This window comes from Podarcis raffonei, chromosome 4 (assembly GCF_027172205.1).
Source record: "Podarcis raffonei isolate rPodRaf1 chromosome 4, rPodRaf1.pri, whole genome shotgun sequence".
In the NCBI taxonomy this organism is placed as follows: Eukaryota; Metazoa; Chordata; class Lepidosauria; order Squamata; family Lacertidae; genus Podarcis; species Podarcis raffonei.
In genome coordinates, this window is record NC_070605.1 from 8,087,654 (window position 1) to 8,110,881 (window position 23,228).

Below are 23,228 nucleotides of genomic sequence, written 5' to 3' on the forward strand. Positions count from 1 at the left end.
TAAGTTGCAATCCAAACCCCAGAAGATCGGCTCCTGCGGGAATGTCACAGCCATGATGAGAAGCTCCCACCACCATTTCACACATCCATGTACGAAAACGGGGCGGAAAGAGACGCTAAAAGGCAACTGAAGAAGGCACGACTTACTGTTTGACTTGGCCAACCATAGAAACCTTGGCAGATTCAAGATTCCGTATCTGACCGCTCTTTACGCTAGAGAAAGAGAAAAGAAAACAGCCATTAGATGGGGGTTAGTTACTGCCAGGGTGGATAAATATCAATTTATTTATTTTTAATTTAATTTTTTTTGGATTTAAATTGGATTTTAAAAATAAAATGCGTTCGGAGGGGAAATCTTTCTAGAGATCGTTTTCTATTTAAGTTACATTATAGTCCAAATGCTATTCTTCAGGAAATAAGGATTTGTTTTAAGTTTTTCATGTGCGTTAAAACTCAGTCTAAGGTTAGTTTGTTTTTAAATAAAAATTCAACCACATCATTTAACAAACATGGATACGTATGCTATAATGTTATTGTTTTAGTTCAGGGGTGTCAAACTCAAATTCATTGGGGGCCGCATCAGCAGTTTGGTCACCCTCAAAGGGCCGGTTGTATCTGTAAAAACAAGTGGAGGTTTCCTGAATGCATGTAAAGTGGAGGTTTCCTGTGTAGAACGGCCGGTGCCGCTAGAGGGCAGACGTTCTCTAGCTTGTAGGCTGCCACGCATGCGCTGAAGAGGCGGCTTTCTTGTGTCAAAAAAAAAAGCGAGAATAAAAGGTGAAGGCTGGCGGCCAGCGGCGGCTACATGGGCCACATGACGAGGTCTGGCGGGCCGGATTCGGCCCGCGGGCCTTGTGTTTGACAACCGTGTTTTAGTTCAATAAATTGTTTCAAGTGTTATTAAGGAAATGGTTATTTTTCTCCTTCCAATAAAGTACAGCAGAAAAGCTGTTCAAATATAAACAGTTAACTTATTAAACCTCACAATAATTTCATAATTATCTGTCAGTGTATTTCTAAGAGTATAACCAAATCAATAATTTCTGATATAACTGTAAAAACGACTATGGAAATTTATTATTCCAAAAACGAAACCTTCATCTGGTTGTAAATATTAAGATTATACCAGCAAGAATGAGTCTTTCTGTAAAAAAAATAGTATTTAAATCAAGTCTTCTGACAAGTGATTTAAATCGATTTGATTTAAATCAAATCCACCCTGGTTACTGCCTGCTGCTTTTTAGCAGAGCTCAGCAAGGAAAGAATCACTTCCCCTACAGGGAACGGCTAGATTTTACAGAGGGGGTACCCCAAAATAAAACCAATAGAAAACCTAAGGAGCCAAGTTACGGATTTTTGCAGTATCACAAGTTACACAGTATGTTTAAATTAAATAGAAAGAATGGATTTTCGGACCAACGTTCACAATTTGAAAAAGAACTCCTGCAAAATCAGGATAAACTTTTGTCTAAAATGTGTAATCTTTTATTGGAATGGGAAACAAAGCTTGTTAAAGCTTCAGTGACACAATGGGCGATAGATATAGGTCATAATATACCGTAGATCTAAACCTCTGGGAGAAACTCAGGAAAAGCAACCAGAAATTTACAGCCTGCTATTCAATGAAAGAGAACTACCGTATTTTTTGCCCCATAGGACGCACCGCCCCATAGGACGCACCTAGTTTTTTTTGGGGGGGGGCGGGAAATAAAGAAAAAAAATTATTTCCCCCCCAGGCGCAGGGCTGGCGCGGGGGAAGCCCGAGCTTCCCCCGACCCCATCCCCCAGAACAGGCTGCTGCCCGCAAGCCTTGCGAGCCCGGCGCACAAGGCTTGCCGACATCTGCCCGAAGCACGGGGCAGGCTCCGCAGCTCGCCCCGTGCTTTGGGATGCAGGCTGCCGCCCCAAGCCTCGTGCGCCTGGCGGGACCTCCTGCAGGGCGCGCGAGGCTTGCCGACATCTGCCCGAAGCACGGGGCGGGCTCCGCAGCTCGCCCCGTGCTTTGGGCTGCAGGCTGCCGCCCCAAGCCTCGTGCACCTGGCGGGACCTCCTGCAGGGCACGCGAGGCTTGCCGACATCTGCCCGAAGCACGGGGCAGGCTCCGCAGCTCGCCCCGTGCTTTGGGATGCAGGCTGCCGCCCCAAGCCTCGTGCACCTGGCGGGACCTCCTGCAGGGCGCGCGAGGCTTGCCGACATCTGCCCGAAGCACGGGGCAGGCTCCGCAGCTCGCCCCGTGCTTTGGGCTGCAGGCTGCCGCCCCAAGCCTCGTGCACCTGGCGGGACCTCCTGCAGGGCACGCGAGGCTTGCCGACATCTGCCCGAAGCACGGGGCAGGCTCCGCAGCTCGCCCCGTGCTTCGGGCTGCAGGCTGCCGCCCCAAGCCTCGTGCACCTGGCGGGACCTCCTGCAGGCCGCGCGAGGCTTGCCGACATCTGCCCGAAGCACGGGGCGGGCTCAGCAGCTCGCCCCGTGCTTTGGGCTGCAGGCTGCCGCCCCAAGCCTCGTGCACCTGGCGGGACCTCCTGCAGGGCGTGCGAGGCTTGCCGACATCTGCCCGAAGCACGGGGCGGGCTCAGCAGCTCGCCCCGTGCTTCAGGCTGCAGGCTGCAGCCCCAAGCCTCGCGCGCCCGGCGGCACCTCCTGCAGGGTGCGCGAAGCTTGCGGACATCTGCCCGAAGCACGGGGCGGGCTCCGCAGCTCGCCCCGTGCTTCGGGCTGCAGGCTGCTGCGCGCGAGGCTTGCGGATAGCTGCCTGGAGACCGAGAGGGGTCGGTGCGCACCGACGCCTCTCGCTCTCCAGGCTTCAGCGAAAGCCTGCATCCGCCCCATAGGACGCACACACATCTCCCCTTCATTTTTGGAGGGGGGAAAGTGCGTCCTATAAGGCAAAAAATACCGTATTTGAAAATGATTCATAGATGGTACTTAACTCCGAGTAGGTTGGCTATGATTTATAAAACAGAATCAGATTAGTGTTGGAAGTGTAAAGAGGTAGAGGGAACGTTCTTCCACATGTGGTGGCCATGTAAAAAGGTAAAAGGGTATTGGGAAATTATTTATAATGAACTGAAAAAAACGTTTAAAATTACTTTCCCCCAAAAAAACAAAGTCCTTTTTGTTTGGGATAACCCAGATTGAAATTCCCAAGCATCAGAAAAGGTTATTTACCGTATTTTTCGCACTATAGGACGCACTTTTTCCCCTCCAAAAATGAAGGAGAAATGTGTGTGCGTCCTATGGTGCGAATGCAGGCTTTCGCTGAAGCCTGGAGAGCGAGAGGGGTCGGTGCGCACCGACCCCTCTCGCTCTCCAGGCTTCAGGAGAGCCCCACCGCCAGCCCCACAAGCTCAGGGGACAGCGGGGAGGCGGAACGCCGCCATCCCGCTGTCCCCCGACTTGGTTATAAGGCTGGCGGGGGGAGAAGCCTGCTCCTCCCCGTCGCCAGCCCCGCAAACTCGGGGGACAGCGGGAGAGGCGCAGCGCACCTTTCCCGCTGTCCCCCGACTCGGTTAGAAGGCTGGCGGGAGAAGCCTGCTCCTCCCCGTCGCCAGCCCCGCAAATTCGGGGGACAGTGGGAGAGGCGCAGCACGCCATCCCGCTGTCTCCTGACATGGTTTGGAGGCTGGCGGAGGGCTTCCTCCTCCCCCAGCCCCACAAGCTCCCAGAGCGATGCCGAAGCTGCGCGCAGCTTCGGCATGGCTCTGGGTCCCGTTCTGGGGGAGCGGGAAGCTCGGGCTTCCCCCGCCCCAGCCCCGCGCCTGAGGGGGGAAATAAAATTTTTCCCCTTTATTTCCCCCCCTCCAAATCTAGGTGCGTCCTATGGACCGGTGCGTCCTATAGTGCGAAAAATACGGTATGTGTGCAACAACTGCGGCCCGTGTTTTGTTAGCCCTAAAATGGAAAATGAGCGAGGTCCCAACTCAAGAATGGGCAGCTATAGTTGACAGAATATGCACAACTTGCAAACTTAACATACAGAATTAGAGAACAAAAACATACGTTTAAAGAAGACTGGAAAACATTTATTGAATATCTGGAAAATACTTGTATGCAGCTGAAAACGCCAGCAGCATTAAGATAAATTCATTTTTGATGGATGTAAAAGTGGAAAACTGATTTGAATGCTTATGGTAAAATACTCAGGGATGCGGGTGGCGCTGTGGGTTAAACCACTGACCATCTTGGGCTTGCCGATCAGAAGGTTGGTGGTTCGAATCCCCATGACGGGGTGAGCGCCCGTTGCTCGGTCCCTGCTCCTGCCAACCTAGCAGTTCGAAAGCACGTCAAAGTGCAAGTAGATAAATAGGTATCGCTCCGGCGGGAAGGTAAACGGCGTTTCCGTCCTCTGCTCTGGTTTGCCAGAAGCGGCTTAGTCATGCTGGCCACATGACCCAGAAGCTGTATGCCAGCTCCCTCGGCCAATAAAGCGAGATGAGCGCTGCAACCCCAGAGTCGGCCACGACTGGACCTAATGGTCAGGGGTCCCTTTACGCTTTACCAGTAAAATACTCAGGGGTGTATGATATGTAAAATGAACCATGGAAAGAGAAGAAGGGAAGTCACTGGATATTTTAAAGTTTGTAAAATGCTTACTTGAAATTGTAAAATAGGAAATTTAATTTAAAAATAGAGAGAGAGAGAATGAATCGCTTTCCTAGTAGAGAAGACTGTAAATGGGCTCCCTTTGCAATGGGCTGCGTACGACACCCAAAGTTTCCCCTTTACCTCCATTCGATGGCATTCTCCAGAGATTTGAATGTCTTTGGGCGACTCCGAAGGAAATTCTGCATGCTGTTGAGGGCATCCATGGCTGTGCCTATGAACAAGAAAGGGGGGAACCTGGCATGAAGTAAACCAGTGTTTTACAGAGGAGATGATATCCAAACCTACATAACTGTGACTGGGATGAAATCAAGGGTGCCCATTCATACTCCTCCTATCCTTATACCCCCATAGCAGTTTTTTCTTTTTGAATCGTGTGGTCTAGAAACTTACTTGCTTTTTTTTTTTTAAGTTTCTAGACCCCATGATTTAAAAAGAAAAACTGCCGAGCTCCCAACTAAAGAAGAATGACAACTTAAGCCAATGGAATACGTGCAGCTTTGCAGACCTAACTGTGTGCACTTGGAAACGCTGGCATTAAGATAAATTCAACAGTGTAAACAAGTTTTGATGGATGTATGGTGGTACCTCGGGTTAAGTACTTAATTCGTTCCGGAGGTCCGTTCTTAACCTGAAACTGTTCTTAACCTGAAGCACCACTTTAGCTAATGGGGCCTCCCGTTGCCGCTGCACGATTTCTGTTCTCATCCTGAAGCAAAGTTCTTAACCCCCCAAAAGCTGAACAATTCTGGGTGCACTACTCCCCCCTTAAAAAAGCTTGACAACTATGGGCAATTCTCCCCCAAAAAAAGTTCGACAATGGGTAGATCACTGCCAGTTTTATTATACTGGGCGCAGATCGTAGTCTCAAGAGAGTTGGATGTGCCCGGTGTACGTAAAATATGCAGGGGTTTACGATATGCAAACTGAACCATGGAAAGAGAAGAAGGGAAGTCAACGACATCTGAAGGTTGCTTTACGACTATTTTAAATTGTCAAATAGAAAACTGAATAAAAAAACAAAACACAAAAAGAAAGGGGAAAACTGCTATGGGCATGCCTGGAGGTTTGCTTTAATGGAAAGAAAAGACAAATGGTGGCGGCTGGTGTTTTCCCAGAAGGCTGGCCTATATAGAGGCAAATGCTGGCCTAGTATGTCCCGCAGCGAGACTAATAATAATATTAATAATAAATTTTATTTATACCCCGCCCTCCCCAGCCAGAGCCGGGCTCAGGGCGGCTGACACCAATAAAATCACAGTAAAAACATAATAGGGGGAAAAGGGGGGGGAACAATATTAAAATACAGGTTAAAATGCAATTGAAAATAGCCAATAAATCAAGACCATAAGGGGAGGGAAACATGGCTGAAAAAGAGGAAAGGAACCGAGGGAACAAGCACCAAGTGACGCCGACTCTTACCTTCCACTACGTCAATCATGCAGAGGCCCAGCAAACTGGGCACCAGGTTGGACGCTGCTGTGTGCACGGCGATAGCCCCGCCCATGCTGTGGCCAATCAGCATGATGGGTGGGGCGAGGTCCCCGTACATGGCTTCCACCACGCTCCCGACGTCCCTGCAAATAGAAAGGCACAAGCTGGTTGCTCCTTCCTTGCACACAGGACAATACTTGGAATCACAGAACTGTCGAACCGGAAGGGACCCCAAGGGTCATCTAGTCCAACCCGCTGCAATGCAGGGATCTTTTGCCCAAGGCGGTGCTCGAACCCGCAACCCCGAGATTAAGAGTCTCCTACTCAAGCCCCAGAAGGTATAATCCTTCGTGTCTCGCGGTGTCTGAAACTCTGGGGAGCTGCTGCCAGTCAGTGTTGGACACACAGAACTAGATTGGCCAACGGTTTGCTTTTGCATAAGTTAGCCCCCTATCTTCCAGTGCGAGGGCAAAGAACCATGCATGCACATTGAGCTCCTTGAAGAAAAAGCTGGGAGCCACTGTTTCAGCTCAGCTGGTTGCAGCAAGGCACTGGCAATGCCAAGGTTGTGGGTTCGATTCCCATATCGGCCACACAAATACAATGGTCCCTTGGTTCTCAAATGCCTTGGTTCCCAAACACCGAAAACCCGGAAGTGTTCTGGTTTTCAAACGTTTTTCAGAAGCCGAACATCCGATGCGGCTGTCGGCGATTGTTTCCGGGGCGCCTGCACCAATCAGAAGTTTTTGGTTTTCGAACATTTCAAAAGTCAAACAGACTTCCAGAACGGCTTAAGTTTGGCGCTTTTCTTTTTGCTATTTATTTTGCGTTTTTGTTTTTGATGTTTTTTCAGGCTAATTTGTTTTTATGACTGTGTGGAACCCAGTTCAACTACTGACTGCAGAAATGGATAAAAGCCCCCCATCCAATGACTATCATCAGTGCAGGTAAGAAAACAAAATACTTTTAATTTTTATCATCTACAATACTGTCTTATTTATTTCATAGTACAGTGCATTGATTATTGCTTTCATTTTATAGATCAATGGTCTCGTTAGATAGTAAAATCCATGTTAAATTGCTGTTTTAGGCATTGTTTTTAAAAGTCCGGAACGGATTAATTCATTTTGCATTACTTTCTATGGGGAAGCGCGCCTTGGTTTTGGAACACTTTAGTTTTGGAACGGACTTCCGCAACGGATTATGACTGAGAACCAAGGTACCACTGTAATTCGTTTTCGTTTGGCTGCTTCCAAGGAGGCAGAAGCGAGGGCCTGTTTATCGTCACCCAAAAACGACGGTCATTTTCCAAAGCCTGCACCGTATAATACTATGGCGGAGACATAGGAGAGGCAAGCGAGGGCACCCACATTTTCTGTCCTGGGGTGCTAAACGTCCCTGAGCACCTAGGCTTCCGAGGGAGAAGAGGGACCACAGCAACTTTCCCTCCCGTTCCTCAGGAGCTCGACACCCGTGAACAGTTGGAAGGCGATCTCTTCGCACTTTGGTTTTGGAACGGACGTCCAGAACAGTTTGAGAACCAAGGTACCACTGAACAGAAAACTCCCATTTTAGGCAGGACCGAGGCACAGCACTGAACCCAGAAGTGACCCAGAAACGTCATAAAGACGACACTGAAACAACACAACAAAAGGCCAAATGGGGTGTCTGCAGGCTTTTTGTAATGGATTTCCGATTTCCCAGAAAATGTGCAATGACATGGAACGCATATGGGGAGTTGCCTGGAACACAACCCCTTGTGCATATGGGGAGTTGCCTGTAAATCAGAAAATACTAGATAAGTGCAAACATCCTCCCCCGTTCCGATTTTTGGGGAAAGTTGGCAAAAGCACCATTGTCTCCCTATAAACCTGGAGTTGGATTTAAGATACTGCACTTGTATCTCTTACACAAAACCCACTTTGCCCTTAGAAAACAGACGCCTTGATTTCGTCCAGAAAGATGCTCGGACGAAAGGTAGGCTAGATTTTTATTTTACTTTTTTTTAAGCAAGTTAGCAACAGCCGTCTGTCAAAATCTCTCGCTCCAGGCCGTTATCGGGGGAAAGTCTTTGGGGAGGGAACTCTCCAAGACCCTGGTGCCGACGCACAAACGTCGCAAACTGCTGTGTTGGGCAGAGCTGCTGCTTTTAGACCAAAACAGAGCAAGTGGCTGTTGGTGGTTTCACAGATGGCCGCCCTGCAAGGAGGCAAATGTCCCTGCCAGCGTGAAGGACTCTGTCACCTTCGGAAGGCAGCTATCTGGAGACTCAAGAAAATAAATTTGCAGGGTGGATAGATGACTGAATTTCAAAGAGCCTGGCCCAAGAACGGTTGGGCTACAGCTGAGGACCAGGTAAGGTAAAGGGCCCCTGGACGATTAAGTCCAGCCCAAGGCGACTATGGGGTTGCGGCTCTCATCTTGCTTTCGGGCCGAGGGAGCCGGCGTTTGTCCACAGACAGCTTTCCGAGTCATGTGGCCAGCAGGACTAAACCGCTTCTGGCGCAACGGGACACCGTGACGGAAACCAGAGCCCGCGGAAACGCCGTTTACCATCCCGCCACAGTGGTACCTATTTATCTACTTGCACAGGTGTGCTTTCAAACTGCTAGGCCAGGGGTCGGCAAACTATGGGCCGCAGGCCAGATCTGGCCCAACTGCCCCCAGGATCCGGCCTGCAGGATGGTCCATGGATCGTGTGAATTCTGTTTGTTAATTTTCATTAATTTCCCCCCCTGCGCCGCCATTCCCCCCCCCCCACGCACCGTGGCACCTTCTCCCTCTCTCCTCCTGGCTTCTCCCCGCCCTGCGTAGAGGATAAAGGGGGCTGGGCTGAGCTGGCTGAGCGCCATTTGGGGCAGCCCCTCTCTGGAGCCAGCCAGCACTTTGGGGCCGCTCATCCCTCCGCCGCCAGCCTCTGCCGCTCGCAAGGGCAGGCACAGGAGCCGAGGTTGGCAGAGCTGGCTGGCTGGCTGGCTCCGGAGAGGCGCTGTACTGCACCAACCGCGGCTCCTATGCCTGCCCTTGTGAACGGCAGAGGCTGGCGGCAGCGGTGGAGGGACGAGCGGCCCGAAAGCAAGGGCAGGCACAAGAGCCGTGGTTGGCAGAGTGCAGCGCAGCACCTCTCCAGAGCCAGCCAGCCCACCCTTGCGCCACCAGCACCATAGGTAGGCAGGGGGAGGGGAGGGAAGCCCCCTCCCCCATGTGCGTAGTCCGGCCCGCCACAAGGTCTGGGGGACAGTGGACCGGTCCCCTCCAAAAAAAGTTTGCTGACCCCTGTGCTAGGCAGACAGCCAAATGCCCACAGCCTGGCCACTTTTTAGCATGGAGAGTTTCATCGCTTTGACAGATGCTTAAGGGCCAGTCTCAGGTCTTCCAACTTCATTCTTAAGTCCTCGTCAAAATCAAGGGCACCTCGGAATGGGTTGTGTTTATACGGCTAAGAAAACCAAGCACAACAAGGTTAGATTACGGAACAACCTACTTGGACATCGTCTCCGCAGAGAGATCTTCTGGGTTCCTAACTTTCGTCTCACCTGCAAAGGAAAGCGGATTTCTTTTACTTGATCCGTTTGACAAAATTCATATGCTGCTTTATTCTAACAAAGCCTCTGACTCTCAATATGACATTTTGGTTCCTGAAATTCATCATTATCATCATTTCATTTGTATACCGCATTTCCATAATTGAAACTATGCTCAAGGCGGCTTACAACATGACAAGATTTACATAATTGCAAACACTACCAAAGTCGTAAACAATAAATAAAGCACATCAAAAAGTACACAACCAAATGAAAACAATTTCCACATAAATCATAAGATCTAAAACTTAAGATACAACAATAATATCAATAACAGCAACAAGCTCTCTCAACCTCCCCTGAACATATACACCAGCCCAAGAATCTGTTCGACAGCCTCAGCTTTTGTAGCTGGAGTCAGTCCGCACTCCCAGGCTAGATGGGAAAGCGCCAGCAAGGCAGGGTGGTCTTCCAGGGCTCGCAAGGTGGTCTCATTTAAAACAACACAGACAGAAATTAAAAACAATTTAAAAGAGGAGCCCTGTTATAAGAATTTTAAGGTCTTAGATATATAATAAATGTACCAAGCAAACACGAACATAAATATATAAGCCACATTTCTGAAACCCATAGGAAAAGTCCTAAAGCCATTTTGACTCTTTCAGTCACCTCAAATATGTCTCTACAAAATCGAAGGAAAAGGAAATGCAGAAACCTCCCCATTGTCTCTATTCTCACAAATCTTGCCTTAAGGGCACATTTAAGGTGTGAATAGGGTGAGCCTGTGACCTGGCTCAGGAATTAATATTATCGTTACAAAAGAATGGCCAGGCTGCCCAGGTAATCCAGTCAAGTGACCATTAACAGGTAACCTGGCAGACAAGGTAAAAACAGTGCACTCAGATTTCTGTTGTAGACAGCCTTTTCTGTGATGTAGGTATGATGTATCTGGGGGTGGTCTTAGACTCCAGGGCGGGCAATTTAAAATGTCTACGTAAGGTCGGGCCCACCTCTGTTCTGGGCCCACCTCCTCTCTCCTGCGTGTGGGGGAGCACCCTGTTGCAACAGCTTTTAATAAAGATCAGGCTTAACTAGCTGCCTTGCTTTTCGCTAGAATTTTGGTCTAGTCTCTGTCATTTTACTAGCCGGTTAGGGCTTTCAATCACACTCTGCCGGAGGCCCGGCAAAAAAAAAAAAAGACTTCCTGTGTCTTGGCAATCACAAGAGCCTTTTGCGTGAACAGCAGAGTAAAACGTTTTTGGAATAAAATAATTTAACCACACTAGGTGGGGCTAGATGGCTCGATATAATCTTTTAATGAATCCTTTGGAAAGAACTGCCATTTATATTTAAGGTCAGGGAGTAGAGAGGGTGGTTGGCTGTGGAGAGAAAAACCCACAGCAGTACCAAAAAAAAAGAGTCGCCTTTTATTTCTGAAAGGATTCCTTACCATGTCCTCTCAAATCCAAAGCCACGATCCGGCACTGGACACGGCTGATGATGGCAGACTGCAAGGAAGGAAAAGATATCATTTATCCATTTTATTTAACAGGGCTTATGTAAGGCTTAATCACCAATACCTGTAAGGCGTTTACAAAAGTACAATATAAACTATTGGGGGGGGGGAATTATAATGAATTGGGGGGGGGAATGTTTAAAAGCACTTTTCCAAAAAAACCCAGAGTCCTTTCTTTTGAGGATAATTCATGTGGAAATTCCCAGGTGTCAAAAAAGGATATTAATGTATGCCACTACCGTGACCTGTGTTTTGTTAGCCCCAAAATGTAAAATGAGCGAGATCCCAACCAAAGAAGAATGGCAACTTAAACTGATGGAATATGCGTAGCTTGCAGACCTAACATGCAGAATAAGAGAACAAGAAGAACATACATTTAGAGCAGCCTTTCTCAACCTTGGGTTCCCAAGTGTTGTTGGACTACAACTCCCATCATTCCTAGCCAGCATGGCCTGTGGTCAGCGATGATGGGAACTGTAGTTCAAGAACCTGTGGGACCCAAGGTTGAGAAAGGCTGGTTTAGAGAATACTGGAAAACGTTTATTGAATATATTGGGGGGAATTGTGTACGCTTGAAAACGCTGGCAGCATTAACATAAATTCAACAGTGTAAATAAGTTTTGATGGATTTAATAATGGAATACTGAATGCTTTATATAAAATATGCAGGGATTTGTGTTATGCAAAATGAACCATGGAAAGAGAGGAAGGGAAGTATTGAAATTTTAAGGTCGCTTAAATGAATATTTTAGATTGAAAAACAGAAATTTTAATTTAATTTATATATAGAACAATATGAACTATCCACTCAAAATAATGATTATAAAAAGATCAGGCATTAAGCCGACCTTAAAAAGTGAAAATGTAAGTAAAAGTACACACACATATGCCTGCATTGCAGGGGGTTGGTCTAGAACCGTGGGGTCCCTTCCAACTCTACAATTCTATGATACATGTTGAAGCACTTGTCAAAATTACATGCCAGGGAAACTTGCCTGAACAATAATATATTTTTGGGAAGGTGCTGTAAACAGCATAGCGAAGGCATGCTTAATATCAATGGGCAGGGAGTTCCAGAGGATCGTTTCCTTGCAAGCGAGGAACGTATACTATGTGGTGTTATGAGAATTATAAGGTCTAAGACAGGCACCCCCAAACTCAGCCCTCCAGCTGTTTTGGGACTACAACTCCCATCATCCCTAGCTAACAGGACCAGTGGTCAGGGATGATGGGAACTGTAGTCCCCAAACATCTGGAGGGCTGAGTTTGGGGATGCCTGGTCTAAGATATAAAATAAATGTTCATAAATGTACCAAGCAAACACATACATAAGTATATAAACCACATGTCTGAAACAGGACGGGAAAACAGTCCTGAAACAATTTTGACTCTCCCAAATAGACCTCAAACGTTTCTCTGCAAGGAGGAAGGAAATGGGAAAACCTCCCCATTGTCTCTTTGCTCACAAATCCTGTCTTAAGGGCGTATCTGTGTACGAATAGGGTGAGCTTGTGACTTGGATTTAGGAACTGAGTTTTTACCACCACAAAAGAATGCCCAGGCTGCCCAGGTAAAAGCAATCAGTGACCTTTATCATGTATCCTGGCAGACAGGTTTTCTGCTGTAGACCAGCCTCCTTCTGTGATGTACGTATAATGTTTTTTTGGGGAGCTAAGGGAAAGGTAAAGGGAACCCTGACTGTTAGGTCCAGTTGTGACCGACTTTGGGGTTGCGCCGCTCATCTCGCTTTATTGGCCGAGGGAGCCGGTGTACAGCTTCCGGGTCATGTGGCCAGCATGACTAAGCCGCTTCTGGCGAACCAGAGCAGCGCACGGAAATGCCGTTTACATTTCCGCCGGAACGGTACCTATTTATCTACTTGCACTTTGACGTGCTTTTGAACTGCTAGGTTGGCAGGAGCAGGGACCGAGCAACGGGAGTTCACTCCGTCATGGGGATTCGAACCGCTGGCCTTCTGATCAGCAAGGCCAAGAGGCTCAGTGGTTTAACCCACAGCACCACCTGCGCCCCAGGTCTTGAGCTACAGGGTGTCAATTTCAAAAGTCTATATAAGGGCTTGTGCACCATGGTTCTGGGTTCCTCTTCCCTCCTGTGTGTGGAGAGTGGGGACCCTGTTGTAAGAGTTGAATAAAGATCAGGCTTACTAGGCATCTCAATATTCTCTGGTTGGCCTGCGTTATTTTCTCTTACCGATGGAGAACCTACTTAAGGACTCTTGGGTACCCCATAAGGGAAAAGGAGCAGTTTTTTCTTGTAACGGCGGCATCTGTCAGTTTGCGATGTGCCTAGTTTGTAAAGCCATGCGCAAGTGCTTCACCTGCCCCCTGGGAAGGGAAAGGGCTGCCAGCCAGAGGAAGCACTCTGGTCCCATTGACTAGCCAGGGGTGGCCTCGGACAAAGAGGGCAGGCAGCTTGGAGCAGCGTAAAGTAGCAAGGAGGCCCCACCAGGAATATGAATGAAGCTAAGTGGGTTGGGAGAGAGAGTGGGGAAACAGTGGGATTGGGAGAAGGCCAAGTCTCTCGGAGGGCCTCCGGTCTTTTAAGTAGTGGAAGGGGGGCTGTGCAACGGGGACAAGGCGACCCACTTAAAGAAGAAAAGGCTGAAATCGGGACAAGGTGACCCACATCCCCAGAGAAGGGGGAAAACGAATTCTGCAGACCCAAGCTAAACTCATGAAAAGTAAACATAGGAGTCATAGAATTGTAGAATTGTGCAACCCCCTGCGATGCATGTCCCCTCCTGTTTGGAATAATTTATTCTGCAGGTTTTAACTGCCGGGTGGCGCTGTGGGTTAAACCACAGAGCCTAGGGATTGCCAATCAGAAGGTCGGCGGTTCAAATCCCCACGACAGAGTGAGCGCCCATTGCTCGGTCCCTGCTCCTGCCAACCTAGCAGTTTGAAAGCACGTCAAAAGTGCAAGTAGATAAATAGGTGCCGCTCTGGCAGGAAGGTAAACGGCGTTTCCGTGCGCTGCTCTGGTTCGCCAGGAGTGGCTTAGTCATGCTGGCTACATGACCCGGAAGCTGTACGCCGGCTCCCTCGGCCAGTAAAGCGAGATGAGCGCTGCAACCCCCGAGTCGGCCACGACTGGACCTAATGGTCAGGGGTCCCTTTACCTTTACTGCTTCACTATTTTTTAAAAAAAACCTTTCTATGCAATTACATTGTGTTAAATATTCATAAGAAAACGCCAACAAATTTAACAGATTTTGGAAACAAGTAGGCACAAGAAAATGTCAGGGGTCAGCAAACTTTTTCAGCAGGGGGCCGGTCCACCGTCCCTCAGTCCTTGTGGGGGGCCTGGACTATATTTTTTTTTTGGGGGGGGGAAATATGAACAAATTCCTATGCCCCAGAAATAACCCATTTTAAATAAAAGCACACATTCTACTCATGTAAAAACACCAGGCAAGCCCCACAAATAACCCAGAGATGAATTTAAATAAAAGGACACATTCTACTCATGTAAAAACATGCTGATTCCCGGACCGTCCGCGGGCCGGATTCAGAAGGCGACTGGGCCTTAGTTTGCCTACCCATGGTCCAACTATTAGAGATGCAGGCAGAAATAAGGGGATCGTGATCTACTGGGTGAGTGATCCAGTGGAGATCAGGTCAAGAGGATGGTTTGGGCTGATCCAAAAACTGCCCCTCCTTCTTTCCTGACTGCTTACAAATCCAAACAACTAAACAGGAGGAAGATCTTTCTGGGGGTAGGAGCTGTTTGACAGCGGACTCGTCTCTTCTTGGAGGTTTCTAAGCAGAGGTTGGAGGGCCATCTGCCATGTATGATCTAGCTGAGATTCCTGCATTGAAGGGGGTTTGACTAGATGACTCTAGAAGTCCCTTCTAACCCTACAATTCTGTAACTTTCAACTCTTGGCATTTACTGAAGACAACCATCTGCATGCCAGCTCCTCCTTAGACCTGAACCTAGTACAGCGATTGCCTCCTTTTGTGTGCAGGATCAGAGTTTCCTTTGCACTGGGTGGGGAGATGTGTGAATTCTCAGCCGGAAGGGTGGAAATAGGGAAAAAGCTCGTCTTTCCCAAAATAAGGGGTGGGGTGGGATTTGCACCAGGCAAACTTATGAAAAATAAGAGCCCTGCTGCAAAGACGATGACGCTTCATGATTTGTTCCTGCCACCTAAATAACATATTTTTGGAATTGCAGTGATTAAGCGGCATTGAGGCTCCAAGGCGGGTTTTAAAAATAGGCCTTTTGTTCCAGGAAAATCGACTGGGTGGCAAAAAACCAGGCGCACCCGGCAGCGGCGGAGAATGCCTGTTGAAAAGGCTCCCAAGAGCCAAGGAGACAAGGGATGCCTGCAATTGCAGAAGCCATTATGCCCTCCAACTTTTAAGCCAGGGATGGGGAGACTGTGGCCCTCTGGACGTAGCTGGACTCCAACTCCCATCATCCCACAGGCCATGTTGCCTGGGGCTGATGGGAGTTGGAGTTCAACGGCCCCTGGAAGGATCCAGGTTCCCCTTATTTTAATTTATTGTGCTGCAGGAATCCAAGGAAGGACAAAGAGGAGCTGGTTGAGGGAATTTCTGCAAGTCGGTAGCGGCAAAAACCTAGGCATGTCTGCTCAGAAGAAAATCTCGTGCAGGGCAATGCGGCTTGCTACCCAGGTAAAGTGGACCCAGGGTTGCTGCCTTAAGGAAGAGCCATGCTGAATCGGATTTCCCATGCAATGTTCTGCTTTCTTTCTTTCTTTTTAAAAACATTTTTATTAATTTTACAGTACCAAATTATAGGAACATAACACATACTTTCTCACAAATACATTCTTTTTAGACTTCCCTCAGCTCTTCTGACAATCCTCCGTTTTGATTCTTTTTTGCGCATTTCCTAATTTTATATTGCCTTATAATAATAACCTCCCCCCTCCCTTTTTTACAATATTTCTAATATTAATTCTTCACAGAGCTTCCTGCAAAGCAACAAACGTTGTTTGTTCATCACATATACTTTTCAAATAATCTACAAATTTACTCCAGTCCTCGGTGAACTTATGGTCCCGTCAGTTTCAGATCTTTCCTGTTAATTTATCAAGTTTTGCATAGTCCATTAGTTTCATTCTAAGGTTCTGCTTCCATCAGTGGTCCAAGCAAACAGGAAGCCGCCTGCAACCAAGTCAGGTCATTGTTCCATTGAGAGCTGTATTGTCTTCCCTGGCTGGCAGCAGCTGTCCAGGGTTTAGGACAAGTCTCTCCTAGCTCTACTAGGAGATACAGGGGAGAGTGAGACCATTGGTCCATGTACCCTGACCTGGGACCCTTCTGGCTGGGGCTGATGGGAGTTGTAGTCAAAAAACAAATGAGGACACTAGGTTAGGGGGAAAAACAGGGATAGCTTAACTGGCAGCAGCAGCAGCTTACAGAATTGGAGAGTTGGAAGAAGGGGTCACTAGGGTCATCTAGTCCAACCCCCTGCAATGCAGGAATCACACCTTAAGAATCCCTGAAAGGTGACCACCAAACCTCTGTTATCTCTCACCTGGACTACTGCAATGTGCTCTACATGGGTCTATCTTTGAAGGTGCCCCGGAAACGACAACTAATCCAGAATGCGGCAGCTACACTCGGGACTGGGAGCAGCCGCTGAGACCACATAACACCGGTCTTGAAAGACCTACATTGGCTCCCAGTACGTTTCTGAGCACAATTCAAAGTGTTGGTGCTGACCTTTAAAGCCCTAAACAGCCTCGGCCCAGTATACTTGAAGGAGCGTCTCCTCCCCCATTGTTCAGCCCGGACACGGAGGTCCGGCTCCAAGGGCCTTCTGGCGGTTCCCTCATTGTGAGAAGCCAAGTTACAGGGAACCAGGCAGAGAGCCTTCTCGGTGGTGGCACCCGCCCTGTGGAACACCCTCCCGTCAGATGTCAAAGAAATAAACAACTATATGACATTTTAACAACTATATGATATTTTAACTGCTGCCTTAATTGTATTGTTTATAGTTATATTGTTAATTTAAACTTAATTTTATTGTGCTTCTGATTTGTTTAGTACGGTTTGTGAGTCTGGCCAGGTCCCGTGATAAATTCTATTCAAATATATGACATTTTGGGAAGCTTTTGATGGCTGATGTTTTAGCGCATTTTTGGCCTTCTGTTGGAGGCCGCCCAGAGAGGCTGGAGAAACCCAGCCAGATTGGGGGGGTTAAGTTTAAAAATATATTATTATTATTATTATTATTATTATTATTATTATTATTATTAGACCTGCCGCCTTCCGAGGGAGCCTGTTCCACTGCCAAATGGCTCTTGCCGTCACAAAGTTCTTCCCGGTGCTTAGTCAGAAAAAAATATGCCCCTCACTACAAAGCTAAATATTGGAAGATGCAGGACAAACTGAAGAAAAGTCTGTTTCATGCAGCGCAGAGTTAAAAGGGTGGGATTCTGTGTTCCTGACTGACTGGAAGGCTCCTGGAAGAGCAATAATGCCTCTATGCTTGCCTGGACGGAGAGGGGTGCATGTGTGTGTCTCTGTATAATGTTACACACCAACACAATCTCAGAGTGTGAAGATTCCAGGGGATTCAACAATCTTGCCTCCTTGGAATAAAGGTCAGCGGAGACTGTGGTGTCTTTAGGATGTATGGTTTTCTCTTCAAGTCCTATTGCCAGCCCTGCAACCAGATCTCCTTCTCACTGGAGATGCTTCTACATTCACAGCAGCTGCCCTGCTCTCCGTCGTAGCCTTTAAAAACAAGGCAGCTATTATGCTGGAAAGCCACAACGCATTTGCTTGCGGCCATCAAGCCGCAAGATGGATTTTCATCCCGAAGGACGCTTTCCGGGTTTTTTCTGTAAAGGCGCCTCGCAAGCAGAAGGGGCTCCGTAAACAACGAAATATTGACCACAGGAAAAGACGTGCAATCAGCTGTTCACTTACGGTAAACACAGCCCAGGAGAGGGCAGAATGGCCTCCGCCGTGTAGAAGGAGTAAGACGGGACCCTCGGACCCACTCTTGTAAATTCGAAAAGTGTATGAACAGTTAAGGACATGGTAACCTTCTCAAAATAAAAAGAGAAAGACCTCTGAGTTAAGATGCAAGCTGCAACATCGTCTGTGCCTCCCAAGAACACATCGTCACTCAGTCAACAGGACATTATTTTATTTTGTTACGCCCAGAAGACTTTGGCACCGTCCTTTGGCAGCGCTGAATCGGTTCAGTGCCACCCAAAGCGAGCTCAATCAGGGAAACATTTTGCAAACATCACCGCCCAAGGCCATCTGCCGGGAGCCACACTGCGTGGAGGGTGGCAGCTTCTAAGCAGGTGGCCTTATGGCTACGTGCGCAACAGAGGACCCTATAAATCAGGATTTTTTTTTAACAAAGGAGGGGGAAAAGGATATATCCTTGCCAGAGTCGCTCTCAACCACAACATCCTCCATGGACTCGAAGTACTGGCTCCACGGGACAGCAGAATAATCACGCTTCCTTCCAGGCCTGGAAAACAGAGACACGATGCTTAAATATTGCAAATGGGTGGCTTAAGAAGTATTTTGCTGTGTGCAGGAAGGCCCTTTATGTGCAACGACAGCCTTGTTCTTGCAATTTAAAAGAAGGAGAAGAAAGTTACAGCCGTTCCTTTCATTACAGATTGAATTCCCCTGGGGTACCACAAAATAATCCAGGCTCCATCACTGCACATCTTTTGCCAGCAACTCAACATTTCATGTATTTACCAAAGAAAGCTTTAGAAATCTCTAATGCTGGATGGTGGAGTCAGGCAACAGAAGTAATATCACAGGCTGGCACACAGACATTTTACAATCATCCTGGGACTGAATATAAGGAAGACTAAGATCTACATCAGGCATAGGCAACCTCGGCCCTCCAGATGTTTAGGGACTACAATTCCCATCACCCCTGACCACTGGTCCTGTTAGCTAGGGATCATGGGAGTTGTAGTCCCAAAACACCTGGAGGGAAGAAGGTGCCTATGCCTGATCTACATCCAGCAACCTGCAGCCTTCCAGATGTTGCCAGACTACAACTCCCATCATCCCTGGCTGCTATCCATGCTGACTTAGCTTGATGGGAGTTGTGGGTAAATAAGAACAACATGCTGGATCTGACCAATGGCCAATCTAGTCCAGCATCCTGTTCTCACAGCGGCCAACCGGATGCCTGTGGGAAACCTGCAAGCAGGATTCGAACACAAGAGCCTCCTCCCCTGCTGGAGGGATGCATCAGGGGCTGAGAAGGCCAAACACATTCCATACAAAGAAGGTGTTCTATGAGATTACTAAAATGGGACGCGGGTGGCGCTGTGGGTAAAACCTCAGTGCCTAGGACTTGCTGATCATAAGGTCGGCGGTTCAAATCCCCGCAGCGGGGTGAGCTCCCGCCGTTCGGTCCCAGCTCCTGCCCACCTAGCAGTTCGAAAGCACCCCTAAGTGCAAGTAGATAAATAGGGGCCACTTATCTAGCGGGAAGGTAAACGGCATTTCCGTGTGCGGCGCTGGTGCAGGCTCACCAGTGCAGCTTCGTCACGCTGGCCACGTGACCCGGAAGTGTCTTCGGACAGCGCCGGCTCCCGGCCTCTAGAGCGAGATGAGCGCGCAACCCCAGAGTCGGTCATGACTGGCCCGTACGGGCAGGGGTACCTTTACCTTTACCTATGAGATTATTGGAATATGGGTTTGGGGGCTAAATCTCCTTCTCTCACAACCAGATACAGTGGTACCTCAGGTTAAGTACTTAATTCATTCTGGAGGTCCGTACTTAACCTGAAACTGTTCTTAACCTGAAGCACCACTTTAGCTAATGGGGCCTCCTGCTGTTGCCACACCACCGGAGCACAATTTCTGTTCTCATCCTGAAGCAAAGTTCTTAACCTGAAGCACTATTTCTGGGTTAGCGGAGTCTGTAACCTGAAGCGTCTGTAACCCGAGGTATGACTGTATTCTGAAGCTTCACCTAAAACTACTCCAGCCAGGAAAGGGGCGCTTGCCTAATTTCTCCCCCACAGGAACACCAAAACAGTCTCGCCTCTCTCATTATTTTCACCGTGCAGGCAGAAGCTGAGATTATTAGTTCAAGGTGGCCTCCGTCCTCCAAAAAGCTGCTCAGATCTACCAGAAGCATAGCCAGATGTGCTGCAGAGCAAGCTTCCCCAACCTTGTGCCCTCCAGATGATTTGGACTCCCACAAGGCTGCTGGGAGTGAAGCGTCGAAAACATCTGGAGAACATGAAGACTGGGGGAAGGCTGGTCCAGGCTGGTTAGCTGTTCTCACCGCAAAGTCTCAGGCGGAGATCTTGGCTGGCTACACTGCCAGTGTTGTTGGTTTTTTATTGCTTTCACTGGGGAGTGGACCTGGGACTTCTGCGGGCAAATGGTGTGTTCAAGCAGCGAGCGACGGCCCCTCCCAGACAGACGCCTTCCGCTGTCACTTTGCATCTTCCATGCACAGCAGGTTTCCTTCAGCGATTCCCCACCCAGCCTTCCTTGGCAAATGGCCAGCAAGCGCCACAATATGGTAACACCGCCCTCTCCTTCCCCCAAACACCACCTCTTTTAAAGTAGGGTTCAAGTCCCTCCTTTTTGCAAACGGCACACCCCGCGATCCCTCACAGCCCCCATGCATTGCTTGCGCCGGATGAACATCACTTACCTCTGATGGAATCTCATGCACCAGGATCAGGCACAACCCCCCCCCCCATTCTCTGAGCTGGTTGCCGTCTTGAGGTTGCCCCTATTGCAATGTGATTTTTACAACACATACAATGACGGGACGTGGGTGGCGCTGTGGGTTAAACCACAGAGCCTAGGTCTTGCCGATCAGAAGGCCGGAGGTTTGAATCCCCGCGACAGGGTGAGCTCCCATTGCTCGGTCCCTGCTCCTGCCCACCTAGCAGTTCAAAAGCACGTCAAAGTGCAAGTAGATCAATAGGTACCGCTCTGGCAGGAAGGTAAATGGTGTTTCCGTGCACTGCTCTGGTTTGCCAGAAGCGGCTTAGTCCTGCTGGCCACATGACCCGGAAGCTGTACGCAGGCTCCCTCGGCCAATAAAGCGAGATGAGCGCCGCAACCCCAGAGTCGGCCATGACTGGACCTAATGGTCAGGGGTCCCTTTACCCTTTACCTTTTTACAATGAAGAGAGAAGCGCATTAAGCTTTCACATCGCAAACGACAGCCTTCAATTTCCAGGAGAATCCCCTTCTCTATCCTTTCTCACCGGGCAAAAAAAAGGACCCCTTAAACCCTTTGGGTAAGGGTGAAGAAATTGCAACGCCCCATGGCATAAGGCCAGAAGCCGCAGTCAACCTGGGGATTCCCCAGGTGGCCTCTGTCCACGTCTGCAACCCAGGAGCAGTGCTTTTTATGGGGCGCACTACCGCCTTCAGAGCACCTCCTTGCATGCAGAAATTCAGTCCTGCTCATGAACCAACCTTGTAGAGCGGGTGAGGGTTATTTCTCGCACGCTCTCAGCCAACTGGGGCGGGGGGGGGGAGTGGGAAACTAGGCTGGCCTACCCTGCAGGGCTGTTTTGCACGCAATGCATTTCAGAAAACACCATTATGAGCACCGCAGCTGTTGTTATCCGCCCTTTTAAAGCAGGCACTTTTACACACTTCTGCCCTGTCCTTTGGAACTGGGCCCCTCATTAATATAACCCCCCCCCCCATATTACACATCTCCTATTTGCTGTTGGGATCTGTCTGTTTCAGGAGACAATGGAGGAGTGTGCCTTTATGTCAAACCCCCATGATACACACATACATATATACACACATATCCATATTGTATATATGTACAGGAAAAGGGACCATTAGGTCCAGTCATGGCCAACTCTGGGGTTGTGGCGCTCATCTCGCTTTATTGGCCTAGGGAGCTGGCGTACAGCTTCCGCCGGAGCACAATTTCTGTTCTCATCCTGAAGCAAAGTTCTTAACCCGAGGTACTATTTCTGGGTTAGCAGAGTCTGTAACCTGAAGTGTCTGTAACCTGAAGCATATGGAACCCGAGGTACCACTGTATATTTATATACATACACACATATAGATATATAAAAACAGATATATATGAGAATATACACAGTGTATGTATAGACACACACCAGGCTTCCATTGAAAGCAGAGATCACCCCCTCCCCCCCTTCAGAGCCCCCCATCATTTTGCAGACAATCATCCCCCCCAAAAAAGACTCCCCCACCCACGCGTGCTGTGGACAATCCCCCCACCCCCCCCAAATAAACCCTGGGCAAACCCCGCCCCGCCCCATTCATCCTCCCAAAGCCACGCCCCCTCCTGCACTCGGCGCCCCCTTCCCCACCCCAGCCGCATGACGTCACGCCACCTCCCCGGTCCCCCCGCCGCGTGACATCATCTCCGTCCCGCGTGACGTCACCCGACTCCCCCCCTGTCTCCCCCTCGCGTACCCCATGCGCATCTTGGGGAGGGCCTGGCCGCTTCCCCCGGCGGGTCCCGGAGGGCGAGGGGGCAGGCGGCCCAGCTGCAGCTGCTTCTCCAAGGCGGACATGGCGAGGGCGGCGGGGAGAGGCGAGGCGGCGGCGGCGAAGGGGCAGGATCCGGCCCCCGCCCTCCCAGAAGGAGCCGCCGGCCAGCCGCTCCCAGCAGCCTCTGTGCGCCGGAAGGACGCCTCCCCGCGCCCCGAGGCCTGCTGGGAAATGGAGTTTCTGAAAATTCCAAACGGGAGCGGCCGCGGTGCACCCTGGGAGGCGCGGTTCCGTTTTAGGGATATGAGCGAGGCGGGTCGGCGCCGTAGAGATAGTAAAGTGTAGAGTCGCTCTTTAGTTTTCCATAATTAAAAGCTGAAATATATTTATACTTTTTCCATTACAAATGTTCATATTCCATTCAATTCACTCATGCAGTCATAATCATCGATTTCCCTTGCCCTCCCTTCCGCGATTCTGTATATTTACTCATTGTGACTGCATATTCTAATTGCTCCATAGGTTTTATTGTCCTCCCTCCTCAATCGTACCTTCATATACTTTAATCCGCTCCATCCCTGCTAACGTTTCAACCTGCAAACATTTCCCACTCTCCTTTAAATACTCCACTCTTCCTGATCTCTTATTCTATAAGAACAACAATTTATTATTGTTAATAATAATAATGTTGATATTAATATCACTA

The 23,228-nt window shown here is 48.9% G+C and overlaps 1 protein-coding gene across 2 annotated transcripts in view; it reads right to left on the reverse strand.

Annotated features, from left to right (window-relative positions):
- The window catches only part of PPME1 (protein phosphatase methylesterase 1), a 252,123-nt gene extending 229,414 nt beyond the window's left edge, over positions 1–22,709 (reverse strand). For both annotated transcript variants that reach the window (XM_053385106.1, XM_053385107.1), the window contains exons 1-8: positions 22,505–22,709; positions 18,469–18,563; positions 18,005–18,096; positions 11,010–11,067; positions 9,520–9,571; positions 6,024–6,178; positions 4,725–4,815; positions 147–212 (exon numbers count right to left, since the gene is read on the reverse strand). In XM_053385106.1, coding sequence (XP_053241081.1) covers positions 147–212; positions 4,725–4,815; positions 6,024–6,178; positions 9,520–9,571; positions 11,010–11,067; positions 18,005–18,096; positions 18,469–18,563; positions 22,505–22,605 — 710 coding nt within the window. In that variant the 5' untranslated portion in view covers positions 22,606–22,709. The remainder of the gene's footprint in view (positions 1–146; positions 213–4,724; positions 4,816–6,023; positions 6,179–9,519; positions 9,572–11,009; positions 11,068–18,004; positions 18,097–18,468; positions 18,564–22,504) is intronic.
- Positions 22,710–23,228: the final 519 nt, after the last annotated feature.